General features: G+C 40.8%; 1 protein-coding gene across 2 annotated transcripts in view; it reads left to right on the top strand.

Annotated features, from left to right (window-relative positions):
• The window catches only part of pik3c2a (phosphatidylinositol-4-phosphate 3-kinase, catalytic subunit type 2 alpha), a 48,277-nt gene that overhangs the window by 13,797 nt on the left and 19,568 nt on the right, over positions 1–14,912 (top strand). For both annotated transcript variants that reach the window (XM_056387662.1, XM_056387663.1), the window contains exons 3-8: positions 3,728–3,825; positions 5,449–5,609; positions 11,897–12,017; positions 13,333–13,444; positions 13,675–13,754; positions 14,204–14,267. In XM_056387662.1, coding sequence (XP_056243637.1) covers positions 3,728–3,825; positions 5,449–5,609; positions 11,897–12,017; positions 13,333–13,444; positions 13,675–13,754; positions 14,204–14,267 — 636 coding nt within the window. The remainder of the gene's footprint in view (positions 1–3,727; positions 3,826–5,448; positions 5,610–11,896; positions 12,018–13,332; positions 13,445–13,674; positions 13,755–14,203; positions 14,268–14,912) is intronic.

The raw sequence follows: 14,912 nt of genomic DNA, 5'->3' as shown, positions 1-14,912 counted from the left end.
GAAGCATAATGACACCCTCTCTCCCAGTCTTCAACACAAGCTACAGCTGAAAAGCAGATGTCTAAAATATTGTATATCCATTAAAGAAAAAAAATTATGGGTCATTATTCAATGTCTAAAAAGTTGTGCAACAGTTCTCTTCAGTCAACCACGAAGTTAAGTTGTCCTAGAAAAACAGCAAAATAGTTTTACATCTGTGTCATTCTGTTTCATAATTGATTATGTCTCACTCTGGAGCAGAATGTGGTGATGTAGGACAACCAGGACAAAAAAGCCTCTTTTCCAGACTTGAATCTCGCCAGTGTAGACATTTGTCAGAACGGTTAAATCACAACTCGCAGCAGGTTTGGACTGTGGAAAAATAACCCTTGACAAGTTCCATGTCTTATCTGTCTAAAAGAGGAAAATGGATGGAAAAATGTATCGAGGAAATCCATCATGAGAAAAAGTTGGAAGGCTAAAAAAAGAATTTAAAAGGCTCTAAACTCTGTGAAAAGACTCAGCATCACACAGGCTAGAACTGACTTTTGTGGATTATAGTCATCTCTGTTCAGATTTCTGTCACTGACCACATCAAACTGCTGGTCACATTCCACAGTTTACTCCCCACGACCCTGAAGATCAGCCGTCATTAGGGTTGTAATCTTCCTGTGTCTTGTACAATGTGTTCCTGGTATTACAGTCAGTGTTGTTACACTTCAGAAGAAGCAGAGGAAGGATGAAGGATTAGTCAATGTGTGAATCATATGAAGCTGTTCCCATGACTTCAGACACCAGGAGCTCTCTGTCTGCATTCAACAAAATCGATAGAGTGAAACAAAGATGGGCCTGTCCCACTGTGTGTCTGTGTGTGTGTGTGTGTCTGTGTGTGTGTCTGTGTGCGCGCGTATGTGTGTGTCTGTGTGTGTGTGCCGTGTAGTGCGGTGATCAGCTAACATGGCCTCATTGGATCATCTGCCCATGTTTGTTTTTGCTGAAGCAATCCTGACTCCAAACATAAACACTGCTAATGTGCTGTTAGTCTCTTCTCGCTGGCTTTTTAATGTTTTATCTCATTTTTTCTCTCTCTCTCCCTCCCTCCCTGTCTCTCTCTCCTCTCTCTGTGTATTGATTTTTCTCTTTCATCTTCCCCTCAACCAAGATTCATGCACATAAGCATAACGATCTAAAATTGAATCAATAATTTAAATGTTTTTTCTCAATTTTGTACAAACACAGGCTTATGACACATTTTGGTGTTTGTTAGATCGATATCTGTAAACACCCATATTGAACCACTAACTGCATTTTGAATGCTAACAAATCTAGAAAATTGGAGAAAGAGATTGTTCAGGCAGGAACCTCTGGAGATGCAGGTGTTTCAGTGTCGGGCTTTGGCCTCTTTTCCCAGCTCCATGCTGACTTAGAGATTTTTATCTCCTGGTGTTATGTCAGGTCAGCTTAGCGCTTTGAACAAGAGGTCTCTGCTCTATGGGCTACACAGTTATGGTCTAAATGATATCTAGGATTAACCTGCTGGATGCTGTGATCTCCATAATTAGGGTTGGCATTCTGTTTTTTTTTTTTTTTTTTTTTTTTTTTTTTTTTTTTTTTTTCATTTTAAGTTTATTTTTTGGCATTTTTCCTTTATTGGATAGTGACAGTGAATTGGAAACAAGGAAGAGAGAAAGGGAATCAAAGTGCAACTAAGATCCCTCATGGAATTGAACCAGGGACGCTGTGGTTATATGGTATATGTCATAACCACAAGGCCACCAAGACACACCAGGGCTAGTTTATAAGGAGCAGAATTATTTGACTGGGGCGGCTGTGGCTCAGGAGGTACAGAGGGTCGTCCACTAATTACAGAGTTGGCGGTTTCACCCCTGCTCTCCTCCTTTCCACATATTGAAGTGTCCTTGGGCAAGACACTGAACCCCAAGTTGCTCCCTAGTGGTAGAGTGTATGTACACTCATCAGTGAGTGTGTGTGTGTGTGAATGAGAGTGCAGTCCATTTACCATTAGACGGCATTTTGTGTAGAGCTGGAACAATTTATTGATTAATCGATCAGCACAATATTAACTAGCAAAGAGAATAATCAATAATGAATATGATTGCTAGTTTCAGCCCTAACTTGAGTTTTCTTTGATTTTCTTTACTTTTTAAAACTAAAGCAGACACATTCTAAGTGAAATGCTAATCTGTCGAGGATGGGACCTGGTGGCTGAGGTGTGATTCCAAACATAATGAATTTGAGGACAGAAGAACATGTACAAATAGTACTGGGCCCTTTATGCACTGGGTGATCACCAGTGAGACTGTATAAAACCCTCAAGATGTATTGCAAGTACAACTCTATACTCTTTAAACACCGACTGAGTGATAAGGTTGCATCGCTGGTTGGCCGACCAAGTGTTGGTGTTTCCCCACTGGTCATTGCTTTTTCAAAATGATTTGGTGCAAACAAGCAGCATTGAGAACTTGGCACCAACTTGCTAGATTTATTACTTTTCAGTGCCCGGCATGCAGTGACCATAACAACAAATCTAGCAACTTTTTGGACAAACCTTAGACACTTTTTGTAGAAGAGAGTCATTACTATTGTCCTCCGAGTGCGAGGTCTGGCTTTCCCTTCGCAAGCACACTTCTTCTGCAACTAGTCTACGACACAGTCCAGCCAAGGTTTTGACATAGTCTTGTTTTAAGAAATGTAGAGGTTAAGTTGACCTCACATGTTGCAGAAAAACAACCCTCAGAAAGTCTTTCTAGTTTCAGTGTCTTTGCACATGAAAAGTGAGCTCTATTCTCCCTGGGTTCATCAAAAAAACTCTCAACTCAAAATCTCCCAGAAATCTCTGAGGGAGGAAACGAACCATTCTAATGACATTCCAAAAATTTTTTCACCCTCTCTCTTTTTTCTTCCTTTCCGCTACTGCCCTGTCTCCAAACCTCTCTCTCCCTTGTTGGGAATGATGTCAGAGTCCCAGATTTCCAAGCCATGACTGAGCGCTTTTGCAGACAGCTCCGAGCCTGGCAAAGGAAGGGGCGGGGCTCTTTCACTTCTCATTTCCTGTGCCACAGGAAGCACATTCCTCAGCCACTGGCAGTCAGACAGCTGTAAAAAGCCGAGTGTAACTGCGAGTTCCCGGTAGCAGGCTGGCCTCCAGGAATCTCTTAAAGTAATTCCCAAGGGAGCTGTCTCAGGATTTGTGTGTCTGTGTCTGAGAGACAAAGAGACTCATTTACAACTCTTTCAACTCCTTCTTCAAATGTTTAAGAGTAAAAGATTGATTTGATGAAGATGTTTAATTAAACTTAAACTAATGCTTTAATGCTACAATTTAAGAGATAGAGGCATAAATGGCCGTAGACCTCAGACTGTGTTTCATTGTGTCCTTGCTGACATATTTATTCACTCGGTAGGCTTCGTAGCTCTGAGGTGTTTTTAATAAAACTGCCCCTTCAACATCCCCTAAACACAAATCACCATAAAGACCTTAAGCCTCACTGTCCACAGCCAGTACTGTTAAACTGATGTAATGAGTTCATATGTGCTGGACACTCTATAAATGACAAACTCCATTATCACTGAGACCTAACACAGCCAGTCACTGTCGTTGTGTCCTGCCTGCCTCCATCTGGCATGCTCCTGTTTGATGTATGTAAATATGTTATTTGTACATATGTATTTTGTTGGTTCCCTGACTGTGTCTGTGTTTGTGTGTTTGACTCTTTTGCTTCTGTAGGAGAAAGGAAAAGGAAAAGGTTTGGTGAAGAATGCTGCCCTGGAGGAACAGGATGCTCAAAACCTGGAGGTAGTCGCCTTCTGTGAAGACGTTGCAATGTAAGATCCTTCCCACTGGCATGAAAATAAAGGCCCTCTTTTACCTATGATTGACCTCCTTTGCTTGTTTGCTTGAGTGTTTCATAACATTTCTGACATTAAAGCAGCTTTAATCTGTATTTTTCTAACAATGTATCAAACTGCGATGTGAAAGTGGTTGCTTGTAGTGATAAAGCTACGGAAAATTATCAACTGAATCTGCAGCTCCCCTCGACTTTACAGAGCATCATAATGAGTTTCAGCTCCTTGATTATTTGTCTGCACTTTTACTGTTGGTTTCCTCTCATCGCTCTCATAGTGTCGTTTTTAGTCGCAGCTGTCTTCATGTGAAGAAGCTCTAAGAACCTGCTCAGCACCAAATGGTAGACAGACACAGTTAGTGACAAGTTGGTGAACATAATGGAGCATTTAGCAACTAATGAGCCAGATATTTCTTTCAGGAGTTGGTTGAGACCAAACACAGAGCTAAAAATAAGAGTTAATATTGGACTTGCATTCATCAGGTGGCCAGAGACACAACCCCAAAAGACTGATTATGTTACTCTGTACCTGCTGGATCTGTAAGCAAGTAGTTTGTCAAACCAACTTAAAAAGTGATGACATGTCAGTGTCATGTTCACAACTTGTTCCTGTCCTCCCTAAGGGGCCAAATAATCGGTTATTGCAGATTTAATCATGGCATTTTTAGATGCAACACATTTCAAACTCACATTAAACAGGAGATTGGGCTTTCCTGATACAGGTATATTAACTATTATATATATAAAAATTATATTAATTTGGTATAAGGTACTTATTTGAAACAGTTGTGTTGTATATTTGTTTGGGGTGAGATTGTTTTATGATGCATTTATGTGTGAAGGGCTGAAAATATGTTGCATTTGAGAAAAAGCACATTTTTCTCCCGCGTTTGTGTGTGTAAATGCATATGTACAAATTTTCGCACATATTAGACATATAGTAATTGCATGTTTTGCAGTTCTGTTTGTTTCCTCAGGCTGAACAGAATTTCTCACTCCAGTAGTTAGTTTGGGTGGAGTGATGATGAAGCTGCGTTCTGGGAATCCACTTACATTACGATAACTGTGTCAACGCCCACCGCTTGCCCAGCAACATCCCTGCACATGTAATGGTCAACACGTGCTCTACATAGTTTGGAATTAAAAAGAAACTTCACCTCTCACAAGAGGGTTCAAAAAAAAATTAAATATTTTCATATCATTTTCATCATCTCTTAACCTCCCAACTACTCAAGCCAACAGTATCACAGAGTCAACATCACAGGCAGAGCTATAGGTTATTGTGCAAGGGGGGTGTTTTGATTAGGTAGAAATAACACATTTCAAAATATTTGTATAACCTTCTCTATGTGCATATAATGCAAATATCAGCAGTAATCTATTCAGATTTGCTCTTCCTCCTCTCTTTCTCCCCTCCTTCCAGTTTTCCTGTTGTACTGCCCATGCTGTATCCAGTAGTCTCATCCAAGCAATCTGAGCCATATGCGCAGCCTGGCCCTGGCTGCACCTCATGTGTTTGCTCTGGCAAAATAAACTGAAATATGGAAGAAAAAAAGTGTTGACTCTGTTTCTGTTGTGGTTTTCTCCCCCCCCCCCCCTCCAGCCTGCGCTCCAAATTCCCTCATGGTGACATGTCCACCAACCCCGGCTTCGTCCTCAGCCCTGTCATCACCCAGAGAGACGGTGGAGGTGACAACAGCTTTTCTGTCAAGGTTTCTATTGAAATCTCTGAATCTCAGCAGCCTGTAACCTTCACCTGTGACGGTAAGCGTTCATGGTCATAAAATGTCTTTAATCTGAACCATCTTTGAAACAGCTCTTAACAGGGTTAAAGAAGAGCACACAGCAGATATTGCACTTAACCCATTTTTTTTTCCAGAATGGACAAACAACATTTTGTAATTTAACTTTTGATATGATGACAAGAATCTTCTGACGTTAGGAAGTGCCGAAAATCCTCTATACAGATGGAACCACCACCATTGCTTTAAAGTCGGCCAAAAAAGAAACCTTGTACCCCCTTTGCCTTTGAGCAAACAGCTCAGATTGCAGATAAGAGAACTCTGAAGGAGGAAACGACATTCACAGCTGCCAAACTCTTCACCCCCTCCCCACCTCATTTTTTCTCTTTCTTTTCATTTTTTCTGTCGTGGGAAGTACATTACGTTCCTTTTTCTGCACAAATAAAGGTTTGTCCCCTCACTATGGAGTAGCCATGTTGGGCAGAAGGGACTGGAGTTTACTTTTTCTTTTCTTTTTTTCCAAGGGCCTACTAAGATTTCTGGTTTCTGTCCCCGGGTGTTTTGGGAGCTGTTATTGGCTAACCCCTCATTATACACACACAAAACTACAAGCACTGTGACTGACATGTCCTTTGGGATGTGAAGCCAAGCACAGTGGAGGCTGTCAGCCAATAAGGAGGGCTTTTTGTTAGACATATTATCCCAACTGTGTGACCAAGTGCACCACTGTCTATCTGGGTCCCTGAGGACCAACACTGGGCCACTGTGTGTGTCTCTGTGTGTGTGTGTGTGTGTGTGTGTGTGTGTGTGTGTCTGTGTGTGTGTAATGGACTGTCCTACTGACCCAGGCACCACTCTGAAAAGCCCAGTTCAACAACAGCAACAACCTATAGGAAGTATATTTACTGCTTTCCTCATTCTACACTCTAATAGCACTTTCCTAGCTTCCTGCTTTGACTCCAAGTTTACCTCGTCTTTCCTGCTTCTGCCGAGTTAACCTCCTTTAACCCCTATGCTTCCTAGGTCACCTCCTAGGTATATTTCCTTCTGTCCTAGTATGATGTCTAGTTATGTTTCCTGGTTGACTTCCTCTGTTGTCAGCAGCGTGTTGACCCACATAGTTGGTGTTTGGATTCCTCTGGTTGGACATGATTTTGCTCTTAGGAACAACAGGCTTCAGTTCTACTCAAAGCTTAGGATAGACAATAGAGAGATAGAGGACAGGGCAGGAACTTCTCTTTTGCATTCCCCTCCTTTTTCTCATTCTGCATTTCTCTCTCTTTGTCCCTCTTGCTTGTTCTCTCTCTTTCTTTTTCGTTTGTACTTTTGCTCCCCCCCTTTTATCTCTTGTTTCTCCCCTCCTTTTGCTTGCATCACAGTATTTTCCTCCACACTTGTTTCCTTGCAGCATCTTCTCATCCATCTTTCTCACCTCTTTATCCCTGTTTTGTTGTCCCACTGAGTCTCTTGATCATTTCATCTCTTCAGAGACTACACATTACTATGACACATAAGACATTCACTGCCCTCCTCACTCTCCCTGTTGATATTTCTCTCTTCTGTTTCTTTTGTCCCTTCTTTCTCACTTTTTCTCTCACACAACTTCTATTAACCCTCTATCTTCTCTCTCGTGTAATTATGAGTAAAGGAATAATGAAAAAAAATTGTTGTGTAAAGAATGATGTATATTTACATGATTAGCATAATGAATATTGTAATATTGTCCAACAGTTGAAAGAGTGTTCAGAAATATATCTGTTGTTGTTCCTTGGTGATTTTCTTTGCTTTACCTTCTTCCTAGAGAGCCTGATTCTTGCAGGGCTTGGCTGTGAACTACTTCTAACCTCTGGGGGATTCCTCACGCACTGTGGCTTAGAAGGGGCGGTGGAGGGAGTGAGAGAGAAAGCAATGTATAGAGAGAAATACAAAAGAGAGAGGAACAGCAGAGAGGAGGAGGAAGGGAGAGGAGGAACAGACAGAAACACAGAGGGAGAAAGTCAGGGAAAAAATGAGACGAGGGAAAAGGGGAAAGGCAATTTATAAAGAGAAAAACAAAATATGGGTATTTATGGGGAAAAAAGGTGCAGAGAAAATAAAATGAGACGAATTTAAAAAAATAAAATAAAATAGTTTGTGTGGCAAAAAACAAAGGAAATGCTGGGAGCTTTTACTGTCTGCAGACAAGAGGGTGTTGGAGAGGAGGGAACACCATCATATTTCTTCAACTTCACCTACTCCCTGTATCGTTTCATTCTCACAGGACTATGAATGTGCAGGAATTTGACTTGGTTACAGTGGTGGAGAAGGACACTACTGCAAATGCACACAGTTGGTACAAAGCAGCAACACACGTCAGTCTGCCTACACCTACAATGTACATGTACATTCACTCTGTCTGAATTGTTTCACATGTGATGAGGTTGATGCAGGAGGTGCTGGTACTGGTGCTGTCTTCTGGCATTAAATGGTGATGATTATGTGTCATACTAAAAGCAGTTTCACTTTTTGGCTTAATGCCAACAATGCTACTGTACAATTTGAAACGTGCTATATTTAAGGTTTTCTTTATGTGAAACCTTTTAAATATAATGATCCTAATAAATTGCATTGTTTGGATGAGACTGTAAATTAAATTAAATTAAATGTTAAAAAGCAGCATGAAAAAACTCAAAGGAATGATGCATGCATTCCTATCTTGTCAAGGACGGCATGTTTGTTTGCGTTCATGTAGTTTCAATCAGCTCTAGGTGAGAGTTCAGCAGTAACAGTACAAGTGGTGAGATTGCTGAAGTGAGAAATGTTAAGTATACATGAGATCATTCCTTAACATCAGGGAGCTATTACAGTATAAGCCTTGATCATGAATTTACATGCATTTTAGCCTTAAACTCCCATTTTCTGCTTCACTGTTACACTGTAACATTGTTCTGTAGGATTTACAGTAATTATGGTTTTCCTGTTGCCTCTACGTGTCTCCTTTTGTCTCTGAATCTGTGTCTGACAGAAATCTCAGTTTGCTCTGAGTCATGGAGGAATTCAATCATCACTCTTTTATTTCTTTACAATGTCAGTCCCTTTGGATTTAACAAGCGTTCAGTGACTAATGGCTTTATTCTAACCTCTCACCAGCCCTCCTATCTACCTCCTACAAGACCGTGATTGGTCCAACCACTGTCTTGTAGGAGGTAGAACATCTTGTAGGACAGTGATTGGACCTGACACTCGTAACAAAGGTTACTTATCATTATTTATTGAAGTTATTGAAGAGTTACTGTGGGTGCATTTATTTAGCACCCCCTTTTTAATCTAGTAGTCCGTAGAAACGTGTTTGTTTCTTTCTGTCATAGGCTACCTTTGGAGACAAATTTCAGACTAAAGACCTGGGCCCGTATTCACAAAGCATCTTAAGGCTAAAAGTAGCTCCTAACTTGCCGATTTAGAAGAAACTCCTCAAAATAATGGTTGTGTCAGTCCTAACTTTAGGACTCCTATTTTATTTTATTTTTTTTACTAAGAGCTATTCACAAAGCCACTTAATGCCAAAACTAGCTCTTTAGTCTTGGAGAAGTAGAGGAGAGGACTCCTAACTCACTAAGACCAAATCACAAAGAATTGTAAAAGGGCTGCTGTCATTCCACGTCGCAGTGTTTTGGAAACCTTACACGATGCTGAATTACTTAAAAGATACGTCTCAACCACGAGGGAATAATGATCGTTGTGGAGTTTGTGACGGATTAAATAACATCTTCCAACTGAAACAACCCAATCAGAGCGGAAATTAAGTGTTTGGCAACGCTACGTTACTTGGCAACAGAGAAAAGCCGATATATCCGCCAAACAATAAATGTGCTCTGACCTGACATCATAGGACAATTCATTCAACTTATTTTAGATGTTCAACAACTACAGAGAAATAAAGCCGGTCTACCTGCTGTGATCGGTGCCAGAGATGTAAGCATGTAAAAATGATTGCACCATCTCAAGAGGTATTTGTAAACAGGAAAAAAAAATCACACCATCAGCACACAGGCTGTATTGGATGCTGCCTGCACAGCTGTACACCTTGTTGTACAGTGTCCCGGATCTACACACGAGTCATGGATCTTAATGGAGAGTGACCGGAGGCAGTTGTTTGACAGGATCATATTCCAGCTGGATGTCACATGCATGGTGGGGGAGAGGGGAATATTCACACACTTCAACCCACAGCTGGGACCACAGCTTCATTACAGTTACAGCTACAACAGACTGTGGCTAATAGGCTGCCAGTTAGGTTTAGTTAGGTCGTCTAGGACAGGTTCGATTTTGTTTTGTTTTTCCATTGAGAGACTTGAATGTAAGTTTTTATAGTAAAATTAAATTCTCCCGGGTCGACACAAACAGTATCATACAGATGCATTTTGGGGAATGCACTACTTTTGTAAACAGAACCTAATCCATTATTATTTAATTTGTATTCGTTTATTTCTCAGTGGGTTTTTTTTTTATTATTACTGCGGGTGTGCGCATGCATTTTCACCGGCACAGACGGTCTTTCATCAACCAATCGCTGTGGTTCCTGCAAAGAAGCTCGTCCATGAAAACTGACGTCAGCTGTAGCAACGGAGTCGAGCTCATGGTTTAGGAGTCTTCGCTTCCTTTTACTAAAAGTCGGTCACAGCAGCTTTGGGAGGAGGACTTAGGAGAAAACCTTTAGTTAAAAACTTTTAGTGTAACTTTGGAAGACTCTTAGTAGTAAGATAAAATCCTTTGTGAATACGGCCCAGTTAATTGGGCATAGCTTTTCCAATTGGGGACAAAAGGTGTGTCCCCAAAAAAGATGATTTCGGGTCAGTGGTTAAAATTAGGATTAGGCAAAGGTTAGGGCAGGGTTAGGATTAGGGTTAGAATAAGTCTCCAGGAAATGAATTTAAGTGTATAAAATGTCCCCATAATTGACCTAGGACAGGGTTATTGTATATGTTTGTCAAATCAACTAACAATATTTTTGCCCACATTTGACCCTGCTAGTACCTTTCAAAACAATGTGTGAAATGCAATGGAGGAATTTCCTCCTCTTTTAACTGATGCCCGCAAAGATTCCCTGTTGGGAATTCCCTCACCACCTCTGAGCGCTCACAAAACGAGGCGTGACCTGTCTTAATTGCTTTGTTACAAAACAGTCACAGTATGTGTAAAACACCCGGTGAGCACCACCACCATACAGGTACTCTTCACAGACTGTGAAGCTAAAGCTATTGGTCTAAGCTGTAAGAAAAGACACGCCATTCCTCTGAAGGGTGGAGGTCTGTTATTGCTGGAGCTGAGGGTGGTCTCCCTCCCTGTGTGACTATGTGAACTTCTAATAAGTAACCTGAGTGTGTGTGCTTAGTCCAAACGTTAGTTGTGTCTGTATGTGAAGAGTCTGTCTCTGTCTTTGTATCTGTCTGCCTGTGTTTATGTACAGACAAGGTTAAGAGGGTGCCAAAACCTCTGTAGAAGTAGCCAAACAGCAGAATAATCTGCCTTGTGTCAGGTTACACTCTCAACCCAATCTTGTCTTGGCTGGACACATCAGATATCAAAGCGTACATAAACATCTAGAGCTGACCCCAAATCCTCCCCTCTTGATATCATTCCACAACACAGCACACAGCGTTATTTCTTTGATTTGAGAACAGGTTTGATTTGAAGTGAAACTAGAGACGTTCAAAATATAGCTGGACAGGTTGTGGTTGGAGAGAAATTCCAACATCTGTAAGGTCTTGAGTTCCCACATCAGCAAATATGTGTCTGTTAACAGCCACTGAAACTCTACATGGTCATTTGGACTCATTAAGACTCATCAAGACTCTATGGGTGAAATGTAACCTTGACCTCTGACCCCTCAAATGCACTTTGTATATGTGTGGGTGAATTGGAATATGGTGTTGGAGGTGCCTTGACTTGAACCACCACAAAGCCATTTCTTGTCGATAAACCTTGCATCATGATGCTTCCCAGTAGTTGCTGGGGTACAGTATGTTGTGTAGTTGTTTTGGTTTAAAGGAACTTGACCTCATTTTCATTATGTCTTCTCTCTTTTTTGCTCTCTTCCATCATTCCTTTTCTTCCCTTTCCATCACTCTCTTCTTCCTCTCATATCTGTTTTTCACCAACCCTCCCTTCTCTCTGGCTTTCTGCTCTCCCTGCCCCTCCCTTCATATCGGTCTCATGTGGTTCCCCTTCTCTCCATCAATATCCCTGATCACCCTCTGTCCCTCCCTTTCTCCCTCCAATACTGTCGTCTCTGTTATCTTATCCTTCCATCCCTTTCTCCTCCTTCCTCAGTGAGTTCTCCAGTGGAGTTGTTGATCAGTCAAACCCTCTGCTGGGTCCACGATGACCTGGACCAGGTCGACTTCTCCAGCTACCTGCTCAAAGTCTGTGGCCAGGAGGAAGTGCTGCAGAAGTGAGTATACACAGCAAGTCCTGTTATGTTGCAGATTTTCAAAACCTGAGAAACTTTTTCCATTCTGACTTAGCTTTTTTTTTTGTTAATAATGTGTTTCATTTAATTATCTTTTCCTAAGCCACCTTCTCTCTGTCCCTTCCTTTCTCTCCCATTTGTCTCTCTTGCTTCACTCTGTCTTTTTCTGTATCACTCTAAACTTGGCATCCCCCCAAAATGTTGTACAAATAGGCCTTGCGGATGTTTCTATATCCCGCTCCACTCCCACCTCCACCACTCTTCTCCCTCTAATCTGGGCTACATGGGAATGGTTATCACCATACCAAGCCTTAAAGGCCCAGTACACCCAAATGTTCACAAGTGAATATTTAATCTGTTGTGATTATAACTGCTGAGCAGATCAATGCTGTACAATCATACACTCACTAATCTTTACAACCTTGGACCAGCCATACTAAAAATGCACATAAAGTATTACATTATCATACATATATCTATCTATTTTTGTCACTTCTTGTAGTAGTCATGGAGACAGTTAGAGATCTCATTTGCGTTTTGAATTTTGTTTTCTGCTACTTTAAGGAAAACTTTGAAACTAAAGCGCTCAGAGCCATTGTAGAAAAACCTGCAAATCATGATTATCGTGGATGCATAGATGCTCTCAGCAATTACTTCATTGCTACACCTGTAATTACAGTAAAGGCAGCACTTTCAGGTTTGGGCCTGAATCTGTGTAACATCTGCCAAATCCCAAATGTTGGTAGTGTTTGTTCTTAAAATATAATGTAGTGAGAGACAGCCACGCCAGTGAGAACTTGTTGAAACGGTAGCAAACTAATGCCTCATACACATGCTTTTTCCTTTTTTTTTGTCCTCACAATGTAACGTCTCTCTGACTGTGATCCAATAAATTCAGAGCCAAATAGCAGCCCTAAAGTTTATGTTGGACATGAGTTGTGGGTATTATCACACAGCAATGTCATAGAAAACCTTTGATACTGAATAGGCGAGGGGGGGTGTTAATTTGTCTCGACAAGACAGTCTCATCACCTTCTCAAACAAAATTAGTGACAAAAATGATAATGATGCCAACACCATTTTGTTCATGTACTTTGTGAATTGCCCTAAACTGTAGACTAATATAATTTTACATTTCTGGTAAGTGTCCATGGTCTAAGATGGATAATCCACTGCAATAAATGAGTTCTTAGTCTCTGTGTTTTCCCTCTTTTTTCACTAACTGCTTGTTATTATCCTTAATATACCGTATAATGCGATTTTCATAACCTTGCCTCTCTGTTGCCCCGTGCCACAGTAAACACAGCCTAGGCAGCCATGAGTACGTCCAGAACTGCAGGAAGTGGGAGAATGAGATCACATTACAGCTACTCCCTCACTCCACCATGAGAAGAGACTTGGCACGCAGTGTAAGTCACTATATCGAGCTAACATATGAGCTCATGTGAACTTTATAGGATATTTTTACTGAACTGTGCAATAATGCAATTTTATAACTGCTGGAAACTGACAGCACATCATTGCCATTTGGTGAAATGATGATCTCAGCAATTTATAATGATCTCACTGAGTGCAAGCAACCTGTTCTCTTGGCAGCTTCAGTGCGTGGATGGTAAATCTTTACTGTTTTTTCCCTCAGGCGGAAGATGACAACTCTACAATAGACTTAGAGAAGCACCTGGGCCAGGTGGAGAGGCCTTATAAGGAGACTGTCACTAGGTATGAGGGTCCTGCACTGATTCTGAAAATATATGAAAGACCATCTAGTTATAAATCATAAGAATTTGTTTGCTATTGAAGAAATTCTCTGCAAAACATGATAGACTCCATTGACTGTTTAGTATTTTATTGTTTTCTTTTAGTTGCATCTCTAGTCAGGTCTTCAAAGGAATTACCTAGTTTTAGATAAATGTCTAGTTTAGTTTGCATGATTTTCTTCCTGCTCTCTCTCTCTCTCTCTGCTGTCTCTAAATTACCTGCACAGTTTGGTTTTCTTTTTGTAATTTTTATTATACTGAAACATTTTAAAGACTTAACAGAGGTCTCAAGTTATTTTTCACTAAAGTAAACTTTTCACATTCTGTCCTGATCTGATTAGCACTGATATACATGTATTGAAAGTGCTCCTGTCATTCCTCACTAATCTCTCTCTCTCTCTGTTCTTGCAGACAAGGCCTGGCTGACTATTTGGAAGGCTATCACAATCAAGTCAACATCTGCCTACAAAATGAGGTACACGTAGTCCCTTTGCAGGTCTGGGAAGTTCAGCAAAAGAATGGAAAACTATTTTGATCTTTATTACGGAAAACATAAAACAATCAAGACAAGTCTGGAAGTTTACCACCGCACTGTGCACTGTTTGTCTTTCCCTTTGGGAGTCTTTGTACAAATGTGTCAACCAGCTCGGTATATATCCACAGAATGTGCGCCCTACTCTGTTCAAATGTTTTACTGCATAGTGTCATGAAAGACTCCAGATATTGTTTTCAGATCTCATGAAGGTTTTGTGTTGATTCCAATATTTCACATATAAATGTTAGTAAACCAGGTCATTATTGAAGTGCTGGCTTTCTAGAAATGGCACATCTGTTTTCAGCCAGTCTGGGTTGTTGTGGAGCAATTAAATACAGACTGGAGTAATAATGGAGACCTACAGTACTGTACACCCCCCCACCCCTAGACCAACTTAAACCTGATGATGTCATCAGGATTTATTCGAGTCAACCACAACAGAATCATATCGTGCAAAGTAATGTTGTTTTGAGCTTTGTTTATTCAAATGCCACATCAGGCTGGCTAGATGAGAATCTGTTTGATGTATTGTTGGTGGTAGTCTTGTAACAGAGGCCTCCTGATGTGTTCTTGACTTAAACAATG

Source organism: Seriola aureovittata, chromosome 10 (genome assembly GCF_021018895.1).
Source record: "Seriola aureovittata isolate HTS-2021-v1 ecotype China chromosome 10, ASM2101889v1, whole genome shotgun sequence".
Classification (NCBI taxonomy): Eukaryota; Metazoa; Chordata; class Actinopteri; order Carangiformes; family Carangidae; genus Seriola; species Seriola aureovittata.
The sequence above is the reverse complement of the archived record's forward strand: the minus strand, read 5'-3'. Positions and strand labels throughout refer to the sequence as shown.